Genomic DNA, 26145 nt, shown 5'->3' with positions numbered 1-26145 from the left:
GTGTTCCACAGACGACGTGCAGGGGTCCTCTCCCAGAAAATTTTCTTTTAAGCAGTTTGGTTGATTTTTAAAGACTTCTAGAACTATGTCCAACAACCTCCATTGCGTTTTATGAAGAATTTACCTATGTTAAAATTCATATTTTAATTTCTAGTTTCATGCGATTTAACGGTATACATTATATTATTTGGGAATGTATACTAAAGTTTATAGGTTTAAGGCCTATACAAAAAAGGATATTTACAATTCAGTTGAGACTGAGCCACGGCCACCTTTAAATTACAGGCCGTGGCCTGGTAGAATTGGCAACGTCGCAAGTGGTGTTGTCTATTGACAGATGTCCCATAAGATAACATGGCAGACAGGAGACGTCAGCTCATTAATTCGCACTTTATTAATTTAAATTTATGAACATAAATTTATTAAGGTACTGTATATCAAAACATACATAATTGAAAACCGAAACAATATGAAATATTTGTATATTTTAAGCGGAGTCAATATTGTCATAGTCCAGTAACCAAAACCAATCTTTCGTAAACACAAATACAAAAATACCACTAGCTGCTTCCAAACAAAACAGCTGTTACAACACCACTTGCGACGTTGCAACTTCGAAGGCCGCGGCCTGGAGTTAAAGGCGGCCGTGGGCTGAGCACATCAAAATAGAGAAACAGTTAACATTGGTATAAGTCAATTTATTAAAGTCGCAATCTTCATATTGTTGTTAAGAGATTTAAAACACGCACATTCCCCAATTTCAGATTTACATAGAAAAGTCTACTTGCAGTATCCAAAGTCAATGGCAAATCCCACCGCAACTCTTGAAACTTTACCGACCCATTTAAAATGGATGCTTATTTATTATATGCCATGCTATGTATAGTATAACCATTAGAGAAAAGTGTGTTGGCTTGTCAAAGTTCCAAAAGCGAATGCCGATTAAATGATGGAAAATAAATTGAACTTTATGATGGATCCTGATCATGTGTTGTGTAGAAGGATGGGATTGAATTGAGTTTTTTTTATATTATTAAATTGCTTTGGTTTTCTAGTATTGTCAATATTTTGGAAACATTGAAGGGTCCATATTTTTGTTTATTTTGTGTTAATTTTGTTTGTTCAAAAGAATCTTGTAATTTCTATTATGCACGGTATGTTTCATTTTGACTTTTGCTATTTTGTTGAGAGGCTAGTTTATTTTAATCATTTAAGAAAACTGGATCAAAGATAACAATCTCAAATGGGATTATGAGGAATTTTCAAAATGGCTGTTTTCTTTATTAGTTTGCGAAGTAACAAACTTATTTTGGACATTTTATGTCAAATTCACTAAACCGGCTTTATTAACAATGTCTTGCTTACGTTTTCGAGTAATATTAAGTATTGTCATCCTTCTTTTATGGATTGCTTAAAAATAGAATAAACCAATCTGGATAAACTGAAAACTAGTTCTCCAGTTTTGTTCTGAGTGAAATGGGAATTTACAAAGTTCTATGACCTTTCCAAGTCACAGACAGAACGTGTTTTATTAGTCTGCAAGTTTTTGGTTTACAGACTCCCTTTAACATACAGTTTTTGCATTGTACCTAGTAAAAGTGTTACTGTATAATTGACAAATTAGTTGCTTGTAAATGTTATTGGCTAAATTATGATGTTTGTCATTTTATTATTTGATAACCCCAATCTTAAATTCAATTTGGTTAAAAATGATGGTATTAGGCTTTGTTGAGCAGTGTAAGTACTTACTCTTTTCTTAATGGATTTATTTACACTTTCCCTGGTAATTTGACTGCTGAGTGAAAATGCTGTTAACTTACTTAGGCTATGTCAGAAACAGCACCAAGTGCTTGGAACTTGAAGTCAAAATAATTTAAGGCCTAGGCTATACTATCTTATGATATTTAAGTTAAGTCAGCGACAGTTGAGTGGTAATAATTACTGGACGAGTCGCAAGTTGTGATAGTGAGACTTAAGTTATTCTTGGAGGATAAGGACCTACTTAAGTTATTTGAGAGAGCTGTTTACGATACTGTACCACTCAAAGAGAAAACTGCAGTAAGTTAGGTACTTATTGTAGTTTTGGTTAATTTATGTAAACAATAGAATTGGATGCATGTGACAATCAAAAAAGACACGCAAGTTTCCTATTTCAATTTTTTGGCACTGAGCTATTAAAACATTATTTTTTAACTTAAGTTACTCAGCAAATAAAATACTTGATAGGTCTCCTTGTAGTTCTCCCATCAGTAGGCTAACTAAGGTAGCTAACTAAAGAAAACTGCGCTGTTGTTGTTGCCACCAAAATTCAATCATCTCCCTGATAACAAAATTGCTAAGATATTAGGTAGGCCTATAGGCTAACCAGCAACCTGCCTGAACTGTTTACAATGAATTAAGTTAATTAATGGTGTACCGGTTCTTAGCAAAAGTTATAAGTTACTTATTGTTTCACTTTTTCTGTCAAATTATGATTATACTGGTAGATCATGGTTTTTATTACTTTACATACCGTAGTTTTTGGAAAAAGTACTGTCTGAGAGAAGGATTTTTAGTTTTGATATCACATCTTTGAGTACCGGTATGCGTAAGTTAGTTTAAGTTATAGCCTACATAAAATAGTTATTAAAATTGTAATGAGAGCAAGAATTAATGAAAAAGAACTTTTATCACCTTTAGAAAGGTTTTTAATAACTTGAACAATACTACATTGAATTATAATGGACTTGTTTACAAACACAACAAAACAATAATAAAGAATTGAAGACACATGTTTTTTACTACACTTTGTTTTGTAGGCCTAACTTAAATACTGTAAGTTACTCTATAAATTACTTGCTGACCTTTTGGATTGAGTAGGCTACAGTTCCGCAGAGAACCTGCCATATTTTATTGGATATCGATATATAGTTGATATTGATTCGGTTTGATATTTACATAACTTAATCAGGGGTGCCCACAAGGGGGGGCTGTGACGCAGACTGCGGCATTGAAATTTTTAGGGTGGGGGGTTGCAAAAATTAAAACGGGGTGGGGGTTGGCTAAAGTTAATTTCAACAGTGTTCAACGTGACGACAATCAAAAATATTTTACAAGTCACCAGATAGAAAGTGGATTAATTAATGTCAATTATATCATTGAATTCAATTAGTTAAAATAGGATTTTAGGATAGTTTAGGATTCGTGTAGGAAGTTATTATTCAAGATTAGACAGACGTGAGATCTAAGAGGGAGGGCACGGAATAGCTCAACTGCTGTGATAGATAACGTGTGGTACAGACACGTCCAGCTACACCGCTACTCAGCACAGAACGCTTTGTTGACATAAAGCTAATTAAAATACAATCAAGTAGCATAGGCTACAATACTTTGCACTATTGTGTAGATACTCGACTACCTGAGCTAGTAGGGGGGGGGGGGTAGGGGGGGGGGTAATGAAAAATACGGTTAATCCCATATAGTATAAAAAACAGATGACAAACCAAACAAAATTAAAAACTCTGTAAACAGCCATTAAGGTTATGATTTGCATTTTTATAAACAAAATTCAATATTGCACAATCATTATTATTGTGCAATTATGACATATCAAATTATTTATCTTGGTTCAGTTGTACAAACGGCAACGTTTAAAATTATAGCTAACTCAAACTCGACTAATAACCAGCCAAACACTGCATTGCTATAAATAACGTAAATATTAAACCTTAGAAAGTGTTATAAGCTACTGCTCATGATAGACGGATAGGCTACCGGTAGGTGCTGTATCACAACATAGGAATTGATAGATAAGTAATAAAAAAGTGTAAAATTATATTTAGAGATAGTAAAAATACTCTTAAAAAAAAGAATGTAACGAGAACAATCTTGTTATTCTTTTTCTTTGTTCATCTGTCATTTATTAGGTTTCTCTTCAATTCATACACAAATTCGACAAGTCACCATTATTTAAGCCTACTCGTTGCCCAATCAGAGCCTTGATTCCCCAGCTGGTGTATTTGAAATCTGTTGTAACATAGCGCACAGCAGACAGACTGAGCAGACGATTAACCTGCTGGACAGTTGGCGCAAGCGTTGTTTCCATTTCATTTTCATCAAGGGATCTGTGATGTTTCAAAAGGGAGGGATAGGGGGTCGTTAAATCAAGAGAAAGACGCTGACAATTCGTTAAGCAGAGGTTACGAACGCTACATTCTGGCAATAATAAATTTCTTAAATTGAGGTGACTTATAAAACTCTAATTTTATTTATATAGAAAGATAAGTTTTCCAGTCCTGTACAACACTGATTCACGGTCTTTCCCCGGTAATCAAAATTCAATTAGAACTTGATACACACAGAATCTCCGGTTCCCGACCTGGATGATGGCTAGTTATTTAATTTAATTTACAGTTACATATTACCCGTGATAAATCAAACCGTTATGTTGCCTTATAACACCCATCAACAGTTGCTAAATGTCTGATGAGAGACGCAAGTCTCAAAGTAACCTTTTCCAAACAACTTCTACCTAGCTGTCCATTGTTTTAGTTTATTGGTTCTACATAACTTGCTTTTTAGAACTGCATATGAAAGATTAGTACCCGTGTCGTGTCTTATAGTGTTGTTAGTTGTTACAAGACTTTTGTTTGCTCAGTTATCGATCAGATGTAGGCAACTGTCAACCGCACCAAGGCTTTTTTTTTAAATTGGTAAATAAATTACTTTTTTGTAAACCAATAAAGCTATAGTCATTCAAATAAAAAATTTAACTATTCCGAGGTGACCAAGTGCACATTAGTTAATGCTAATATCCATTTCCTTTTTACAATTAGGCCTACTAACTTTTGTTTGTTTTTGGTTCCAGGTTAAGTTAGATGAGAACAAACTGACATTTACCTACAATTTCTGTGATGAAAATGCCTGTTTAGTGATTTAACTCTGGCCTCTTCTATGTGCCTTACTACATAAATCTAAAGTATCAGCAACCTGTTTTAATCTAAGTTTGGTTAAACATTGAAGAAAAAGTAGGCGACTAACTAGATTGCACCACTGCTCTACGATGATGGTGCCCTCTCAATTTTTGAGCGTTGTCCTTGAGGAAGATGATGGAAATGCGTCTGATGAGGATAGAAATGCCTACAATCATCGTCCCGTTTGGTAAGTAAAATCATATAACCTAAAATACTTGATAGGTAGGTAATAATATGTTATGTTGCCTTTTGAATTTATTTAGGTTTATTATTTTCTATTTCCCTTCTAGTTAAGGCCCGACTTTGATTCCTAGGAAAAGTACGGTCTCCTCCATTTCATTTTCTTGATTCCATAGACCTAAACGGACTTCAAATCCCAAATGATAAAATACCGCCAACAAGTTAAGGGCTTTCTGCCTGAATTAAAAAAAACGAAAGAATAAGTTGAGGATTGTATTTAAGTAATTTGGATTGAGGCTGCTTATTGACTGTTGAGCTATGCTACAAGTATAGCCTACTAATTACAAAAATTAGTCTTCAATATAGCCTACTAGTAATGATTACTAAATTCAGATTGCTTATTCTTGTTACCCACTAGTTATTACCACAGAGTAGTAAGCTAACAGAGGAAACACGCTTATGAGACAACCGTGCGCTTTCAGCTCTAGTATGTTGTGCCGAAATTATATTTTTGATGATCAAGGAAGGGCCCAAACTAGTGGTGGAATAAGTTGTTGTCAAAGTGCAACAGGTTGCAACTGCAACAGTTTCAACTCGACAACAGTTTAATTAAACAGTTGCAGACAACAGGTTAGCTTTAGTTTACAGATTGTCCGCTAGAAGCGATACGTATACTATGTTGGGCGCAGCAGACCGTTCTAACCTGTTTCAAGAGTTGCAGACAACAGTTTAGCCAGTTTAGCTGCAGCTGCGTTGTCGCTTCGTAGCCTATCTGCAACCGAGAACTGTTTCGCGTGGTACAGACGATTCTTACATGTTTCAAAGAGTTGCAGACAAAAGGTTAGCTGCGGTAGCGCTTCGTAGTTGCAGTTGCAATTATTGAGAAATGTTTTGGGCTCACCTTTGACCTGTTTCACAATTTCACTCACTTCTCGTTGCTGGAAATGAGGACGTTAGATTAAAGTGTTACAAAACGGGATAGTAAAATTGTGGAATAACAAAACTTATTTTAATACTGCAATAATCTAAGAATAAAGAACAAAATAATAGTAATTATTAAAAAAAAAAGGCCGAGGCTGTCGTTCGTTAGTAGAGTAGAGAGAGAGCGTGAACAACTATCACATGTGATCATTGTCTGCATTTCGCGCGCAGCTATTTACAACTGCAACAGCCAGTCGTACCTGCAGCACACCCCAGAACTGTTTCATTTAATTTGCAGTTAAATGTTGCCAGTAGTTATAGTAGTTGTCAACAACGAAAGCGTTTACTGTGCAGTGCACCGGCGGCGGCGCGGCGCCGTTCTGCAGCTGTTTAAAACAGGGTGTTTTGCGAAACAGTTTCATTTCGAAACAGTTTCAGCTCCGAAACAGTTTCAATAAAACAGTTGCAGTTCTTTTGTTCCACCACTAGCCCAAACTGCAAGAACTGCGCAGAAATTCCTATGGCACAGGGTCTTCCTCCACCGAGAGCGATGTAGGCTAGTACATGAGGGCGAGGGGAGCGGTGTTGGACTATGCCATAGATACTAGCACTAGGGATTTAAACACCACCGTGGATAAAACATACTCCCTTAGTAGATTTCTCATCATTTTGGAACACCTGAAGCCGATTTTATTGTTAGTTCCCTACGGTGCACTGTAGAGGCCTTTTTTTGTTTATAATCTGTTTCCTGCTATTTTCTAGTAATCTTGATATTTTTAGTAATTTAAAACCTCGTTTAACTAAATATAATACAATCAATCTTAAACAAAAACTTGTCCCCTAGTTATATAACGAAACAGTAAAGCTAAAATCATAAATTAACCATAAAATAATAGAAACAAAATGTAATCAACACTAGCGCCCAGTGACAGTACATGATCTAGACACGAAAAAACTAGCTTCAAAATTTACAACGGTATGATAAGTTTACGTGTGTTAGGTTAGTCTATGACACCACTTAGTGTACCATAGAGTGTATCTTAGACTGTTCTTTACTTCTCTGTGTTATTACTAACTAAATTAGTGATAGGTATTAGGTGGTGGGTATTTTTTTCTTTAGGTTGTCTGTCAGACACAACCCTTGTATTGTAATGTAAAGTGGTTTTTAACTTCAAGTAGGCTATCATTAAAGATGCTTGCACACTTGAAAAATTGAGTAATGAGATTTCAAGATCACATGATTGATCTTTATGGTATTATGCACGGTTGATACTCTGCAATGAGAGGTTACACAATTAAAATAAACATTTATTTAACTTCTGTAGAAATCTTTTAAAAGGTTAGTTAGTGTTGTTTTTGAGTTTTAGTTCTGTATTATTTATTCAAGCATTGGCCCTTGTGGTAGAAAAATGCTTTAAAACACAATCTCTTGTGACATGTTCAAGTATTCTTTCAAATTAAATGTTTAAAGTTGCAAACAACGTTGAAAAGTTGGCAAATCAGTTTTTGAAATAGTTTTTTTGTAGTAAATTATTTTCGAATTCAATACAACGATTTAACATTGGTAGCCTATATTTAATGTGTCAAGTTCATTCAGAAACAGAAGAAACAAATACAGCTAGGCAAAAATTATTTTTAATTAGGCCTAACTTTAATGCCTTAAATTTACTGCTTTAATTTACTTTAGTAAATTTTAGAGAATAAGAAACAAAATATTTCCTAGCTATTCAAAACCAATACAATTTTTTCAAATGGTTTGTAAGCATATTAACTTAATGTTTGTTTTACAAACTGAGAAAACCAGGAATCCTAGCATTTCCTCATTCAATCATTTTTATTTACTAGTGTGGGTTTTGCATTTTGGCTAGGCTATATGAAACTAAAATTTGCATCAGGAAAAGAGCATGCAAATTGTGTTCATGGGATCAGTTGACATAAAAAAAATTCTTAGCAGCCTATGGCTAAGTGTTTCATGAACAGAATGGTGTTCCTTCACCGGTTTCCCCCTGGCCACAATGTTTCAAGTAAAAAAAATATTGTCATGTTCAGGAAATATAGTTTGCTGGGTTTCATCAGAGTTATGTGGTTGATTTTACATAATTTTAGTCATAGAATATGGTTTTAACAGTTCTTGAACCCCTTTAATGTAGGCTACAAATATCCCTTTCAGACCCGGGAACCTTAGTCATCTCGACCGCTTTAAGTCCTGAGCAAATTTTGAATAAATGTTGGTTTTTAACCTAGATTTGAAATACCGGTACTAAAATTATTGATTAGGTTTGTTTTAAAGACAAAACCTTCATAATACCATATTAACCATTTCAGTTTCAGCAATAATTAGCATTACCGTATATACGTTTAAAAACCTAAATAAAACAGTCATTAACCTTAACAGTTGCCTCTTTCTCCTATCTTACCGTGACATTGCAACAAAAAAATCAGTGTTACCATAAGACATGAAGGCAGACTGCAAAACAAAAATTCCCAGCTGATCTCCATAACCTACACAATCGATGCGTTCAGGTCTGAGCAACAGAAAGATCCAGAAACTTCAAAAAAACAAATAAACATCTAACCTACACAATCGTGTTGGTTAGGTTGTCAGGACTTAAAAATGTACCTACACAAATGATTGTCCTGGGTCTGAAAGGGATATGGTAATGTTCAAATTGGTTTCTTTTTTAGCAATAATTTAGCACTGGATGATTTGAATTTTGAACCTAAACTGAGATCATACTTAACAATTTTGAATTTTCATGAAGTACCGTATCTATTTATAGGCCTTAAGCTGTTAGAATAATTTTTGTTTTTTTTCAGGCAAAACCAATATTCTGTTCATAGCAATAACACTATCACTGAGAGCGAGATGTGGAATTTAACGAAGAACCTTCCTAAAGCATTGCTTGCGGAATGCACTGTAGAAATTTCAAGAACACCTGCCACTCAGTAAGTAAAAGGGTTTTCATTCATAGATACAGGGCGTTCTCATGAAGTAGTTATAAAAGCGTAAGCAAACTTAAGGTAAAGGAGCGTTTAAGATGGTCTGATGTTCCTAGGACTGCTGCTAGTATCAGCAAACTGGCATTTGAAAAAGGCTTATGGGCTTCTCTGTGGTCCACAGGCAATGTGGAATTGGATGTGGATATGAATTCCAAATCCTCCTCTAACGTGGACATTAGACACACATTTGAAAATACTGTGAGTCACAGTGATAAGGCCTATTTATTATTGAAATTATAATCAACATTTCAATAAAGTTGAGACAATATAACAGGTAATTGTGTAATAGGTAATTATTTTACAATTATTAATATACAATGTTGTTTACAGAAGTGAAAAAATTAGAAAACCGTGCTTCGATGCAAAAGTGACACCGGTAAGTTATTCCCATTTTTCTATCGATATGCCTAAATTTGAAACTGTGAACAGAAAAGAATATATATGATGATAGTAGTTTTTACCTCACAATAGAACAGAGAATATTTCACACTGATAATTTACCTGCGGTAATTTATTTTGTTAACAAGTTCACCTTAACTACACTATCGCCATATCCGTCATGTTTCAAGAAAAAATTTCTAAAAGTTACAATAATTTCTAAAAAAAGTCCAATGGAATATTCAATGCTAATTATTGTTTTACTGTTTCCTTTTTGTGCGATCCTACAATTTTCCTAAGGGAGGGGGGACGCAGGAGAGGGGTTGTAGCTCTCAATATATTTCAGAACTTGATTTCTTAAAGTCAACCACTGCCTAACTGTACCCTACAGTACCTAGTGTTATTAGTAAAATATTTTTATACCTTATTATTTGGTCATATACTTCTTACGGTATTCTTGGATATAAAATTGGTGAAGTAATGAGCAATCATACTCTTGCCTTACATGAGCCAAAATTGCTTTTTTTTATTCAAAAAGAGGTTGGCGGCCTCTTTTAACCTTGCATTATCCCGTCCACATAGACTATAGATTTGTGCGTGGAACGTATCCAGCAAAACAAGGGGTGAGCCGGTACAGTACAAAGGTGAACTGTACTGATAAAATGCTTTCGACAGTGACCAGGATCCGAACCCACGACATCGCTGGCTTGGGACCGAAGTCCGTGACGCTTCCGACTGAGCCACCGACTCACCAATTTTTTGAATGCAAAACAGAAAGGCCAACAACACCCAGATCATGTTGAGCTTAAAAAAAGAACAGTTTAAATATACCAGATAGTTAATTTAACTTTTCTAGAATTCTAAATAGGCTAGTTTAGATTTCTAAGCTTCCACCAGTAGATACTGGACAGTTGATTGTCGATGGTTTATAGAAATCTATCACTTCTTTCTCTAATAGAATGTTATGGTTGCAGGTGTTCACCAGACCTGAGCCTCCTCCCCTTGTTCCTGTCAGGATCAATCCTGCAATACAGCAGTTTTTACCTCCTCCTCCACAGGTTGGTCAACTTGATTTGTGGACTTAAGGAAATGTTCTTGACTGTAATAAATTTGCATATTGTCACCACTTTCTTTAGGAGTCATCATAGAAGGGGTTTCTTAAAAATTTTAATCAGCCCCTCTTATTTTTTTCTAAAAGTTGCAACATGTAGAGTATGGAATTTAAAGTGCAAAAAGAGTGGAAAGTTGTGTAAAACATAATAGTCCAAGTTAGTCCTCCACAATAAACTGTAATAATATTAGTTTGCAGGCATAAAAATTCATTTCCATATTTGGTGACACTACAATAAAGGTTTTTAATTTCAATAGCTTCAGTGTTAGGCCTACTGTTTGTTTCTTTTATACAATAGAGGCTTCATCATCATCATTAGAGTTGACCAGTCTGATTTGCATTTGCAACTTGGGCTTTTTACACTCTCCTACTGCTAGAAACTTAATCCAATATCTACAAGCCTAATAAACTAACAGATCCTCTTGATTCTTCCCTAAAGAATTGTCTGACCTTTAGTCAACTTACCAGAGTAGTCAACCCTTTCTGTCACTTGCTGTTCACAGTCTAAGAGCAGAAGATTTGCTGTCTCATCCTGCAGATCACATTGTTTGCGTAGAGGTCAATTGGGTTTTACATTATAACTGAAACTTAAAGTACGGGGAATACCGTACTTATACCGTACTTACCGTAGTATATACCGTACTTAAAGTAAGGGGAATTTATTAGCATAACCATTTAATTCATTTAATTGTATAGTGGAAACAGATACAGTTAAATTGTTGAATGAATAACAGGCCTACTGGCCCTACTGGAATTTAAAAATATTTTGCATTTCAGTTGCTGCACAGATCCGAATGGCTGGAAGAGAGGATGGATATACAAGATCTTCTGTCAGGCGTAGAAGCTGTCTACTCCGACCATGAATCAGACGGGGAAACTGAAGAGGCAGCCTCTGTCAGTATATTCCCCATTTCGGTAGCCAAGGTAGAAAAAACAAAGCCAGAAAGAGTAAAAAAGCAAGATATAAATAAGTTTAGTTATCCCTGCGAACATTGTCCAAATGTTTACTCCAACAGGGGCGCTCTCTGGCAACACTCTGTCGCAACTCATTCAGTAGAGAAGACGTGCGAGTGTAAAATCTGCGGAAGAAAGTTCTACCGCAACTGCAGTCTCGCGTTGCATCTGAAGAGCCATTCAGAGGAGGAGTATTGCCAGTGTAAGGAGTGCGGAAAGTCTTTCAACCGACTTGCTAATCTAGAGAGACACATGAGAGTGCACGCAGAAGCCAAGACATATCCTTGTCCTCACTGTGACAAGATATTTAGAGACGAGACAAACCTACTTCGGCACACAGTGACACACAGCATGCCACGGCAGTTCCAGTGCGACATTTGCAACAAGGGATTCAAGAGTCAAGAGAGTCTAGACGTGCATCAACAGTCGAGTCATGCAAACCACGACCCTACTCTAGCACTGGAGAAGCACCTGTGTAAGGTGTGTGGTGCCGGCTTCCCAGACAAGAACTCATACAAGGCACACATGGCGACCCACACGCAGACAGGAGAGAGACTCAGCTGCACACTGTGTGGAATAGACTTTACGCAGAAGTCTTCTCTGTTGAGGCATGTGAAGAGAATGCACCAAGGCGAGGGCTGCGATCCGTCTCTGTTGGATGAGAAAGCCTCGAGTGTTGACTCTTCGGAGAGCGGATCTGTACAAGAGGACGAGGACATGGAAAACGAGTCGAAAACTGTGGAAATCAGAAAAGTACTCGGATCTCCGGTCAAGTCTGCTCAACCGATCAATATCCATGAAACTCCTCGTACAGCTAAAGTACAGAGTCTTGAGATAAGCTTGGTGTCTGTGACGAATAACAATATACCCAACAGTAAACCGAACGGAGTGTGCAACGGACGAGAAGAGCTCACTATTACGATGGAAGAAGTTGAGAACGGCGTGCAAAATGATGAAACTGATTCTCAAGTAGAAAATGAGGAACAAAACGAAGCATCTGATGTCGATACTGACTGCAACGAAGAGTCATCTCAAAATGTTGACACAAAATCTTCGAAAATGGAAACGAATGACCCTCTCTCATCAGTCGACATAAACACAATGCATACATCGGCATTGAAGCTGGAATCTTAACTAAGGGTGGGAGATAGAATAGCTAAGCTTTTGAGGTTTTTCCTTCGTAGTAAAAGTTTAACATTTTTATACTAAGAAAAACACACTCATGGCGAGAGCCATGTAAATTAATCCACTTCATTGCACAAGTCACTACTTGAAAGTCCTTGTTGGTAAACATGTGGAAGTAAAAAGAGGCCTTACAGTAAGTTTAGTCTTAAGTAAGTATTTATAATTTACAGACTTATCATGACAAACTAGAAGTATATGGAGCAGATTTTATTTTTATCATATACTATTGTGGTTTATACATATTTATTTATTTAAAACAATTTTAGCTCTAAGTTTTTTTACAGTAGTACACTACTACTGATCTCCCTTCCCAAAAATGTTTAGCCTAATATTTATTTTTTAATGATAATGAAGTTAAACTTGCCTTGAGAAACAAATTGAATGTGTGATTTTTGTGCCTACTATGGATTCATTATTCACAAGTATCATAATTTTGGATGTTATATCATTATGGTTTGATAAAAGAGCTGCAGTATTGTCTAAAAATCCATTTTTATCTTCATTTTGATAGAGGCCTAGCCAGTGGCGGGTCCAGAGGGGGGGCGAAGGGGGCGACCATCCCAAATTCGGGCAAATATTTTTTTACTACATGTAATGTCAAAATTTTGCCGCGATCTGCAAAGATGATGGTGATGTTCCGTTACTGCGGGAGTTATTCAGGGTTTTGCCGTGACCACGAGAGACAATGACAATGTCCACACGACCACAGGAAATAAACAAAATTTGGAGATCCGCCACTGGGCCTAGCCCTATTTTCTATCTTGCAAGGAGAAAACATAAAATCCAGTTATTGTATGTTATAAACGTAGACCAGTATTACTTATGTGTATGTAATTAAATCAGCTTTAATCTGCATAAAATGCAATGTAATTTATACTTAAAACATTTAGGCTTGAATAAGATGTAGGCTACTTTATGAATTTTTTTAACAAATTATGATAAAAGATATATTGGTTGATATTTGATGACACATATACATTATGACAAAAACTCTTGCTATCTTATGTTGATAGGTAATATCACTCATTAACAGCCTGATAACAAATGACAACTGATTCTCAGGATTACATTATCTACCTTTACATTAAAAGGTGAAAACTTAAGTCACTTTGATAAACTGCCAGTCAAGTTATTAATTTCTATCATCATTTATAAAAAAATTAACAGTACTGTACTATAATAAGTACAAATAGTGCCTTCGTAACAAGGCCTAACTTAACTGACTAAAACTATTGTTAATAAGATGCCACCATTTGACTAAGCTAAGAATTGATTACAGATGAACAAAAATCACTTTTAGAACAAATCATGTATCGGTGTAAATGTCAGTAAAACTTTTAAGTTCTGGTAAAAGTCTCTTTAAACCTTACATAATTTATTTTGTAATAAATAGATACGGTTTGCAGTCTGTTTTTGTTTTTAATATTTACAAAATTATTCATCTACTTAACATTATGAATTTAAATGGAATAAGGCTTTTTAAACTTAAATGTTATAAATATATATATTTATATGCTGAGTAACCATTTTAGTATATATTTCAAAGAGCCTAGAATATTTAGAATTTCAATAACAATATTGACTTTGTTAGCTTTGAAATATAAAAGCTGAGCTAAATTTATCAAACCCCTAACCACAGTAGAGCGTTGATTATCCTATTTAGGGTCTTAAAAAATGCAATCCACTGTAGGAAAAAAATTTAATGGGATATTAATTACTTTTTTCATTTTTATCAGATATCACTAGTTAAGCGAGCAGCGGCTGGAGTATAAAATATAATATAAGTGGATGATAATCCTGCTACCATCTAGGCCTAACCTGAAAAAACTCATATGCAAAACAGTTTTGGATGAGAGCAAAAATTCTATGATTCAAAGGTGGGACAAAAAAGTGTTTCTGATAATTTTTTTGTATTGGCACAGGTCAAAAAAGGTGCTCTGATCAAGTTAAGCTTGAGAATATGGATTTGAAATGTTGACCGAGACAATAATAGGTATCACAATATTCATGTCTGTGGTCAACAATCAAAAAGGGAATTTAGGTCAGAGACATGGCAATGAACCAGTAAAAAATACCTGTACTAATAAATTCAATTTTTTCAATGAAAGTTCAAATATTATACCTAATCTTTGCTTATCAATGACGAATTACCTAGGAATCAGCAATCCGAACACCCCCAATCCCCAGTTAATTTGGATAGTCGACTCTCTACTGTGTTAGTCTTTAGAATACTGCTAACTTTATTCGTAGTACACCAATTTCTTTCACCCAGTATTACGTCTAGTTCCTTATAAAAAAATGACATTGATGTACATGAAAAAACTTAAAGATGTAATTTAATCCAAATTGTAAATTTGTTAACAAGGGAATTTTCTATTTCATTCAATGAAATGACAGTGTGGAATGGTTATTTACATTGATTTTGTGAAGTTTAAAAATGTTTCACGTGCCTATACTCGATAAGTTGGTGAACCAATGTGTGTTGGCCTAACTTATAACACGTGTTATAACCCCATTGGCCTTGTCAAAAAACTCTGAAATTAAATACTTGAATACACTATATTAAATACACTGTATTAAAATTGTGGTACACCAGAGCTTCAATCCTCAGCCAACCGGGATAACCGGGAAGTATTTGGTTGTCTGATGTAAGGCCTGTAAATTTAAGGCGTATTTTTGTGATCGCAGAAGACGATCACAGTATCAAGACGATCACTGTAATTGTAGACAACGATCAAGGTATTATTGAGATCATGGGAGCAAAATATGGCCATTTTCAGTTGTACAAATATATATTTTACAGTACTGAATTTCCAGTTATATGAAAAACTTAATAATTCGAACTAAGTCCAGTCCCTATTAGTTTGGATTAGCTGGACACTGGTGTAAAAAAATGTTGTTATGAAAATTAATCACAAATTTTACCAGAACAACGGGTGTAACTAAATTTGAGATTCGAGTTTTGATTCTTGAATCCAAACAATCAAATCTCAAATTGAAATCTTCTCCTCAAATTCAGGGTTTGAATTTAGTATAGCGCTAGTTTGACTTTGTTTGTGAATGTATTTTTATACAGAAAGTGAAAGTATTGTGATGCTAAATGTAATTTTCATTGAAATCAAAGCTATATAATTTTTCACTTTTATTCATGTTGATATTAGTTTTTTTGGCCTTTTTCATCACAATAGAATTTAACGATGCAAGTTGATCGTTTTTCTTATTTAAATTTTGTTCGCGACTACAAACGGTGCTTGGAATAATATGGTGTAAACTGTGAAGTGATTGTTAAACATTTGAGTCAAAGTTTAAATCAATATTTATTGTTATGGGTGATTTTTATAAAATGTTGGCTTTTGTAGTATTAGCATTTATATATATTTAGTTTTAATATTCTGTCACAGAGTATAATATTTATTTTAGTTAATAAACAAACTATTATACCTCTATCCTTTTGTTTGTATCAGCTCTATGCTGAAGAACAAGCTTTATTGCTCTCAATGTGCGAAAAACGTATTTCTCAGTTCCTAATTTATTGTATTGACTTTCCATCTTTGAAATTCTGTTTTAAGAATATACTTATGTCAACAACAATGTAGTTTGATTTTGTCTTGTTTGCTGTTTACTTAAGTAACAGACGGATTAGTGTAGAACGTGTAATCTAGTATAGCTTTCTATTTATTTTTTGTTGTATGATTACATATTTGATAGATTAGTCAAATCAAAGCCTTTATTTTCCAACAGCTTCATAGTTTTGTTTCAAGTTGGTATTAAAGAGGTCAAATCCTTTTTTTTTTGCTAGATTTATCTAAAAATGTATATCAATCCCAGTTTAAAGCATATTTTTTCATGTGTAGATTTAATATAAGAGCGAATCATAGACATAGCAACACAGGAAATCAGAACAAGGAAAATTGAACAAAAATGAAAAACACCTAACTTAAGTACTAGATTTTCTTCTTACTGTCTTAATTTATTGAGTTATATAGTTAACAATATGTGTGGTGAAGAATTTTTATGTGTTTTTATTCAGTAGTTGATCTTAGTATTCATACACGGTAAATATGCCTGCTGAAGACATATTTGATAGCCTCCTGTAATACGAGGCTGTGGCGGGACATTAGTGTGTGGCAACGTCGCTACGACTGGCTTATTGCCACAGTGATCATAGTAATAACAAAATGTGTAAACATAAACATTGTACAGTTTCTGCATTATGAATAAAACTACAGCTGTTTCAGTAGGCCGGGAATGCGGTATTGCCACCTTTGTCTCACTGTGGGCTTGTATTAGAGGAGGCAATGCATATTTACAATACAATTTAAAAAATTAATATTCACATATGACATCAGAATGCAAGGTTTTGATAGTAATAAGCATATTTATATTTATTTATTTGTTAAGTTATTAGGTATACCTCGTGTTTTGTCTTCTTAGTTATAATTTTATTGTACTAGGGGATGAATTTCTCTGAAAAGGTGCTTTAGAATAATTTGATAAGTTTGTGATTGTATATATAGGCCTACATATATTATTGTAATTTCTGAAGGCTTTACTTTTTTCTCAAATAAAATTTTTTGCCTTAAAATAAAACATATTTTCTGTATAATTAAAAAGGTTTTTTTTTACTTTAAAATAACTATAGGCTACTGCGAATACATAAAATACCTATACATGAAAATTTTTAACAAGGCATTAAAGAAAAATTAGTCTTTTTTACTTATTAGTATTATTTTATTGATGTATTGATAAGTCTTACAAATATATTAAAAAATGAAGTTAATATTGAGGTTTAAGTTTTTCTTTTTGAAGTCCCCATAGGCCAAAAACACCATCCGTTCAAATTCATATATATATATATGTATGTCCGTTAGCGCGATAACTCGAGAAAAAATGATCCGATTTTGATGAAATTTGGTACAAACGAGTAAACCTATGTTTATTAAAATGAGTTAGCACACCAGCATAATCGGACATTGGGAACGGGGTTTTATGGGGTAAAAATTGATTTTTCCCATTTTTGACCAAAAAAAAAAACAAAATTTCATAATTTATCTTTAAACCATTTTGTAGAGCTTAAAAAAAGAAATAATTTTATATATTGAAGCGTTGTTGTATGCCAAACGGTTACGTAGATAATTTACAAAAATTAAATTTATAATTCCCATGTTATTCTTATGGAGAATAAATAACTGTTGTAGTTTGCTTGTTTATGGATATATTTTAATCAAATTTGGCAATTTTGTTTATTTCATACTAAGCTATCAACATTTCAATAAAAAGCACACCTCAATATCTTCCCCGTAGCAGCAAATCTAAGTACTCACTAAAATGAATGTTATTTAAATAGGAAATAAATCTGACAATTTTTAGGGAATAGTATAGTAGAAATCCAGCCGGGTAATTGGAAATTTGGGTTTGCTGCGGCGGGGGCATTTGAACTACTATTTGGATGCTTTGAATCCTTTATTTGTGGTTGTGATCATAGCTATAAATAATGTAGTCTATATACCTTTTAAATTAGTTTACCACAAGTTTTAACTCTAAAAACATTTTATCATATTCATCTCTATGTTCAACTCTTTTAAAAATAAACATGCTACTTATTTATGGTTGCATTGATATGGATGTATAATGTGCTTTACCATTGGTGTTGTAAAACATTTTTATTTTGTGCTGTAAAAATAGCTAATAACTTGTTGAAATTCAAACCAGTGCCTTAATACACGTCCATCTGTAATATAAATTGTGTTTGTACTCAAGATTTTGTTAGTCTTCTCTTTTCGTCTATCTAATCTGTTTTATTCTTTACAAAATCCTTAGTACCGTACCTCAATGTTACATAATGTTCATATTTTGGTTATGTAGCGAATCCTTATCTTTAAAATTATCATTAAATCTAAGTTCATACATATTTTTTTAATTGGAACTATGCATGTGTATTCTATCCAGCTATCCAAAAATCACATTTCTGATAATGCAATTTTAATTTATATTTAATTTGGTAATGTGTATTCCATAGAGTAGTTATATATTCATTGTGTGGAGGGACGTTTATAATAATAAAATGCAATTATTTTATATTAAACGAGCAAGCTTTATTCCCCTCACCTAAATTTAGTTTGTATTTGTTTAATTCATTGTTGGAAGAATTTGATGGAGGTGATATCAAAACTAAATACCTTTTTATATTATAACCAAATTTAGTCTACTCTTTTTTTCACCAGCAAAAACTCCACTTTAATATATTACGGTGGAAATTTTACAGAAAATGTATTAACTCTTAATTTTCAATCTACAAGCTTTCTTTTATACACAAACTCACAATTATTATTATGGTGGTTTTTGTATATGGTCACAATTTCAATGAAAAGTATTAAAGTATAAAAAAACATTGAAATTGCAAATTGTACATTATATAATATTAATTTGCCTTGTCAATCATTCAACTTTTTACTTTGATATTGACTATCAGCTGTATATTTAGTGAACATAACCTAGAAGATGTTTGTTTTAGGTCAATATTTTGAAAAACATTTTTTCTTTTTAAGTGAAGTTTCATATGACTTACAACATTTAAAGTGAAGAGGCTACTCAAAATAAAAATGCTATGTTAAAAAATATATTTGAGGGAAAATTCACTCTTGACTACATTATTACAAAAAGTGAAAAATCAATAGACTGCATAGGTACTCCCATCAACCATCAGTGTAGCCATACTTGATTCATGCAATTGCAAATAAAATGAGACTGATCGTACTAATGGTATTTTGCACTGTAGCAAACTTAAGTATGATTTCATCTTTTAACATCAAGGAGAAATTGTTTAGCAAGTTCAGAAGAAAGAAAGTAGACATTTTGAAGAAGTGCAGAGTGACCCACAGCGGTGTTGAGTATGAGGGGGATGTTGCGGAAACAAAATCTGGGCTCTTGTGTCAACAGTGGGACCCAACTCATCCCATACACAAGGTAAAAAATAAAACACAAGGTAAAAAGTCTTGAGAAAAGTTGGTTTCTGACTAAGATGTGTTTTTGTTTTCTAGAGCATTATTTATATATCCAGCAGTGTTTCTGATAATACTGTGACTGCACCAGTGATTTGCAATACTTAGGGTGATTTTAAAACAAAAGGTTTGATAGTGTATTAATACAATATTAAAAATCTTACTTGGTTTTGTACGAATCAAGATATTGGCATGATTAATGCTTAGAACCTAACTGTGAACTGTGACAGTCGTATAGAAGTTGGTTAGGATAAGGGAAGTATTTAAATACTGTAATATATGCTACAGACAGAGGTTATGAAAATTGTTGAGATGACAAATTCCGTGATTTTATGCTCTCCAACAAAAGAGATCAATAGTTATTTGTGTAACTAGTGGTGAAAGTGGCACTTTGCTGCACACGAGAGCAAGCGGCTCGTGCAGAATGATCTCGAGTGCAGCAAAGGCCTTTTTCACTCGTGTTACACATTATATTTTTCCTACAGTCACTATAAAGCATATAAATAATTAGTCTTTCAAACACTATACAACACGTTTTTAGGTTCAGCTGGCAACACAAATGGTGCCCTAGAGAAAGTAGTACGCGCAGTCCGTAATTTTTCTTTGGCAAGAAATGTACTCTGCATTTTGAGAATATAGTTCCGTATGTTTTTGTAATTTGAAGTGGTTTCCGCGCCTAAAAAATTCTTTAAAGGTATTTTCTTGTTTATTAAGATCGTAGGAATGTTTTAAAAACGTTTAAAAGAAAAGTCCAGAAAGTTCAGAAATACCGAAACTATAAACATGAAATGACAGGTTAAATCGTAGTTATAATAGTCAATCAGCTGCTCATAGTATTATCTTTAAGTGTTGCCAACCTATTTCCAAGCGTACACGGATTACGTGCATATTAGAACCATGCTGTTTTGTGTTGTTTCGTTGGAATCCTGATGTGCGGCAAAGTATAAACCGTACGGCAAAGTATAAATATGTAGCAATTAGCAGCTTTCTGTACTATAAACAGTACAAGGAAGCCAACTTTGTAGGGTGACTGTAGGAAAAAACAGTTGTTAGCGAATTTCCCATATAGGGAATAAGCTATTAAGTATTGTATTTCTATTTGATGGAGTATCTAACACCTATACTCTAACTCTGTATACTAAACTAGACATCCCATATATATATAGAACAGCTGTAACCAAATTTTCAAAACTCTTAATTTCTCTCTTTGTTTTGATATCGTAATTGATACGACACAGTTTCCAGTTTGTTGTCCATTCAGGGTTTAGCTGAAAAGTCAGTGTATATGATATCATTAGACAGCAGCACATTCCTGTCGGTAGGTCAATCCAATTTCAATCATCTTCACACTACCTAAATTGTGCCTTAGCTTAACAAGGATGTCTACTTCTCTAAGAAGGGGAAAAATATTGACTCGAATGTCTTGAAAAATATCAAATTTGTAATTGTACTTTCCAAGCCATCTATTAAAAATATAAAAAAAATCCTTATTTTAAGGATGTCTACTTCTCTATGTAGGAAAAATATAGACTCGAGTGTCTTGAAAAATAACCAATTTTTCATTGCACTTTCCAAGCCATTTTTTTTAAATATGAAAATAAATCTTTATTTTAAGGATGTCTACTTCTTTCTCTCTGTAGGGGAAAAATATAGACTCGAATGTCTTTGAAAAATAACCAATTTTTCATTGTACTTTTTAAGCCATCTTTTAAAAATATGAAAATAAATCTTTATTTTAAGGTTGCAGAAGAAATAACAGACTCTGCCTTTCCTGACGGAAGCAAGAAGAAAGCTCGTAACTACTGTCGTAACCCTCAGCGACTGAAGCCCACTCCCTGGTGTTACACGATGGACTCCAGCATCACACAGGAGGAGTGTGGAGTGCCACTATGTGTCAAGACAGAATGTCGACTCACCGGACTCGGCGTGGAGTACGCTGGACTAACTCACTTCTCCGGCTCTCGAGAATGTCTACACTGGATCGACGTCTCAGCAGTACAGTTCAAAGATATAATGTTTGATTCATTATTTCCCGACAAGACTCGTAAGCAAGCAGAAAACAGATGTCGCAACCCCAACTCAGATCCCGGTGGACCGTGGTGCTTTGTCAGTGCTGGTGCTGCTTCCTACGAGAAAGCTTACTGCGGGATTCCATTTTGTGACCCAAAACCCTGTATGTCGACAACCACCCTTGTTTCCTCGGGTTATAGTCGTTATCATACCGTTTTCTCTCGGATTCCAGCGAATACGACGTCTATTGATTTTTCAGTCAAGTTGTGGAAACCTGAAGAATGGAAAAGTGCAGAATTGGTGATAGCATTGGTCGATCTTCCTGTTCCACTGAGTGGGACATCGCTGAAATCTTGGAAGAATGGGATTGAAATCGTCATCTCTACTTACAAGTCAGGAATTACGCCTGGAGAAGGGGAAGAAGCGGATTGGAACATTGAGTCAGAGTTGCTTAGAGGCACTCGATGGCAGGATCTAGAACTTGCTTGGACGGGTGGATTTGTCACACTAAAGATTAAAGGGAAAACTATGTCTGTTTTCACCAAGGACTACACAGGCTTTGAGAAAGACAAGTTCAAAGGTGATTTTCAATATTTTAGTATCAAAGGGTCACATGCTTTGTGGAACTTTCCATACTGTTCTTCCGAATCTTGTGAAGAAAAGATTGTAACAACACATGGAGACTTTGATAGAAGATGGCCACTTTCTAAAACCTCTACGGGTTATGAGCTCAGGGTTTTTGTTAGAGGGTACCATACGGCAATCATCGAGTTGAAAATGGGAGCAATGCTACAATATCCTAGTGTTCAGCTGACTTTGTTAAATAGAAAGCGAAACAATCTCACCACTCTGACAATAGGAGAAGCATATGGAAAAGAGAGGAAAATTTTGAGCGAGATAAAAATAGAGAATTTAATCTCAAATTGGGAGTGGAGGGAATTCCATTTACTCATTGATGGAACTCGTATGAAACTTACTTGGATAAACAATTTCAGAACAGTGGATATTATAGATGTGGAACATAGAAAATTTGAACTTTTAAAATGGTTTTCTATTGGTTCAAGACAATCCACTATATATTGGACACTTAACTGTAGTCCACGTGTGCAAGATCGTAAAATCCTTGCAGAATTACCCGAATGTGTTATGACAGAAAGTGAAAAAGAGTTCAAAGGCCATCAATCGACCACTTCATCAGGACTTACTTGTCTCCCCTGGCTCGATCCTACTGGTTCTGGATCTGTGCGTAAGTTTAATGATGATAGTTTTGTAGATGGCTCAGCCGAAGATGCTAAAAACTACTGTCGGAATCCAACAGGATCACCAGAAGGGCCATTTTGTTTTGCAGTAGATTTGTCAGACACCGGATACAAAGTTAAAAAAGAGTTTTGCCGTCCTCGCAAATGTCGTTCCAAAGAGTGTAAAATGGCTGGTACAGGAAATGATTATATTGGCTCACTGAATACCACCATCAGTAACAGAAGCTGTCAACGGTGGTCAGCCAGGTCTCCTCATGAGATACCTCAGTCTCTATTGTACGCAGAGATGTTCCCAGAGTTGTCACTGAATGATGCCAACAACTTGTGTCGTAACCCGTCACATGACCCAGCAGGTCTCTGGTGCTTCACCACTGACTCTGGAGTGGATACAGACCTGTGCCATGTCCCAGACTGTGACCAACCGGTCGCTTGCACCATAATAGTCCGAGGAAACATGCCACTACAGAGCATTTACGTACTACCTGTATGGAGGACACTCGGTTTTGCTTTCAAAGTTAAGTCTTGGGATCCAAAGAAATCTGAAGGTCTACAGATTGTGGTCCGTTCTGCTAATAAAGACAACCATTGGAGAATCGACCTTGGAGGAGAGAGCAACGACAAGATTATTCTCTACCATAAAACTACAGATAACAAAGAAACAGTGGTGAAGCAGAAAACGGTAAATCATATAGTTCCTTCGGGACATTGGGCAGGTTTTGTTCTGGTCCTAGGATTTGGAGAAGTCGGTCTTAGTTATGAAAATGCACAGACACAATTTTTTTCATGGAAATATTCTTACAGTGAAAAAATTGAACCGTTTTTGCCCAGATATCTGTCTTATTTTGCTTTTGGCAATACATATCCAATTGGATTGTACACATTGTGTGAAGAGTGTCATACACACATTAGTGAACCAGGCTTGCTGGAAAATGTGTATCCCCTTAATTGGTGGAAAACGGATACTGACCTTGGAAATTCTGATTCCCTAACATTATTTATCAGGGGTGTTGGAACTTTTATAGTGATTCTCCACAGATTAATCGACGATTTGAAAAACAGACTATTGATAGAAGTTAGTGACTTTGGTTTGATTGTACTGAAAGATAAGCATTCTGTGCTAAGTGAAATGCGAAGAGAAAAAGAACTTTTCAAAAACCACACTTGGACAAACCTAACACTGGAGTTGAGAGAAAACAAATTGACACTGACTTTGGAAAACACAGTAGTTTTTGAGTTCAGTTCCAAAAAGATTTTATTATTTTACTATTTCTCCTTATCTGTATCCACCGGGCTTCTTAAATGGAGTGCTAATTGTGAGCCGCCAAACATTGATGCAGCCCCTGTAAATGGAGAATGGTCTGAGTGGGGACAATGGGAGTGTAGTGTTACTTGTGGTAGCGGACATGGGAAACGCAAACGTAAGTGTGATAACCCCAAGCCCAATCTACTCGGACAGCCTTGTAACGGCTCCGATGTGATGGAAGGTGTGTGCAACGACTTCAAGTGTGGGGACGTACCTCCTGCAATGTACAAAACTATAGCGACCCTCATGGAAAAACAGGCTTACAGCATACGCAAACAAGAGGGAGAGGACTTAACAGTATCTTGCAATCCACACATTGTAACTGAGTTGAAAGATGTCTCCCCAAAAACTAAAGTGGAGTGGACAAAAGATGGTGTACTCTTGTACGAACCAAAGAAAGCCGGTAATGTCTCTGTTGATGAATTTCTTGTGAAAAAATCTAGTATTAGTTTGCATGACAGTGGTATTTACATTTGTGGTTTAGAAGATCGAAAGGGTATTAAAACAGCCATTCAGTTGACATCGGTTACAGTGGTGTCAAATCTTACGAGTAGATGGGCAAGGGAGAGGAGCACCATTGTACTTCATTGTGAAATTGCACCTTTGACATTTCTGTTCTCGGATCTTACACAGTTTTGGACTCTGAATGGTAAACTGTATCAAGATCCAGCAGCTCATTGGTACAGTCTGACGGATATAGATCTTCTTCATTCCGTCTCTTTCCAACATCAAGGGGAGTGGGAGTGTGTAGTCCATCAAGCTAAATACAATCTTACTTGGATAACCACATGGTTTAGACTAGGAGTCAGAAAGAATTCTGTTTTGAATATTATGTTTGACAACATTTTTATAGGAGATAAATTTAATATTTTCGGGGAAAGAAAGGTATTAAATTCGTTAATTGGTCTGGGACTAGTTGGTTTTATTGTGATTTGTTGTAGTACTGTGATTTTAACAAACTACCTCAAGCGGCACTCTGATAGGCAAAAAGCAGAGAAACTACAAGACTCAATGATTCAACTAGAACTGAGAAACAGAGGTATTCCTGCCAATCGTATTGAAAACACTAGAGTTAAGAGGAAAAGTAAACAAGAAAGATTAGAAAATCAGAAAGAGTTTAAAAAACTGAACCCTCTTAAATGGCTAGCTATTTGTTTGAGCAAAGAAAAGGAAGACAATATGGACAATGAACAAAGACAAAATCTCCTGAACCGGTTAAAGAGGTCTGGCGGGAAAAGATACAGATAAAAACACTTTATGATTGATCAAGTTAAAATTTCCATACAAGTTCTAGAAGAAAAATAAATTGGCCAATTCCATTTATATATACTTATTACCGGTACTTATATCCCAAGTGAAAATAATTTATACTTGAATTTAGTATGTAATTATTAGTTACATTAGTGAGATTATATTTTACCCATGTATTTTACCTCTAAGATGTATTTTGAATAGTACAGTTTTTGCTAACACAAGATTTTGGTTTTGTTTTGATAGTTGGTTTTATTTTTGTAAGTGAACCGGTTTTAAGGAGATAAAACAACTTTTGGTCCAATGTTGTGCCAATAGTAAATTAGTAAATTAATTTATCAAGAAACAGAAAAGTTAGTCTGAAATTAAGTGGGGGTTTTTATCCCACCATAAATTCATATTGTTGGGAGATTTATTCTTATTTTTTTCCTCCAACAAAGCAAAGAGAAACTTCTAAAAACAAGTTTTCTAAGTAGGATTATTAATAGTAAAGTTAAAGTTTTTCTGGTCTCCATGATGTAAGTTATCTCCAATATCAGCAATGGCAAAATACATAACCCACTGGCAGAGTCTTAAAAAATACAATAATTTATTTTCTAAATTTTTTAGAAACTGAAAAAAATGTATTTTTTTAGGTTTT

General features: G+C 34.8%; 1 protein-coding gene across 2 annotated transcripts; it reads left to right on the top strand.

Moving 5' to 3' along the window:
- Positions 1 to 1054: 1054 nt before the first annotated feature.
- LOC128993974 (zinc finger and BTB domain-containing protein 24-like) lies at positions 1055 to 13583 on the top strand. 2 transcript variants are annotated; one of them, XM_054418122.1, is made up of 6 exons: positions 1055 to 1154; positions 4847 to 5139; positions 8871 to 8999; positions 9384 to 9429; positions 10406 to 10489; positions 11320 to 13583. In XM_054418122.1, the coding sequence occupies exons 2-6, from the start codon at positions 5042 to 5044 to the stop codon at positions 12628 to 12630; spliced, it is 1668 nt and encodes a 555-aa protein (XP_054274097.1). In that variant the 5' UTR covers positions 1055 to 1154; positions 4847 to 5041; the 3' UTR covers positions 12631 to 13583. The 2 variants fall into 2 exon arrangements, with proteins under 2 accessions (XP_054274097.1, XP_054274098.1); XM_054418123.1 differs by lacking the exon at positions 1055 to 1154 and adding an exon at positions 1567 to 1737.
- Positions 13584 to 26145: the final 12562 nt, after the last annotated feature.

The sequence above is a fragment of the Macrosteles quadrilineatus genome, unplaced genomic scaffold (assembly GCF_028750875.1).
Source record: "Macrosteles quadrilineatus isolate MER2022 unplaced genomic scaffold, UCM_ALF_1.0 Scaffold_5__1_contigs__length_97177068, whole genome shotgun sequence".
Classification (NCBI taxonomy): Eukaryota; Metazoa; Arthropoda; class Insecta; order Hemiptera; family Cicadellidae; genus Macrosteles; species Macrosteles quadrilineatus.
Note: the sequence above shows the minus strand (reverse complement) of the source record. Positions and strands in the feature narration are given on the sequence as shown.

What these genes read in the sequence shown, in the direction of transcription:
- LOC128993974 (XM_054418122.1), top strand. Translation starts at nt 5,042, where the DNA reads ATGATGGTGCCCTCTCAATTTTTGAGCGTTGTCCTTGAGGAAGATGAT. An exon ending in TCGATGCAAAAGTGACACCG is followed by an intron (nt 9,430 to 10,405) that starts GTAAGTTATTCC and finishes TTATGGTTGCAG; the next exon opens with GTGTTCACCAGACCTGAGCC. An exon ending in TTTTACCTCCTCCTCCACAG is followed by an intron (nt 10,490 to 11,319) that starts GTTGGTCAACTT and finishes TTTGCATTTCAG; the next exon opens with TTGCTGCACAGATCCGAATG.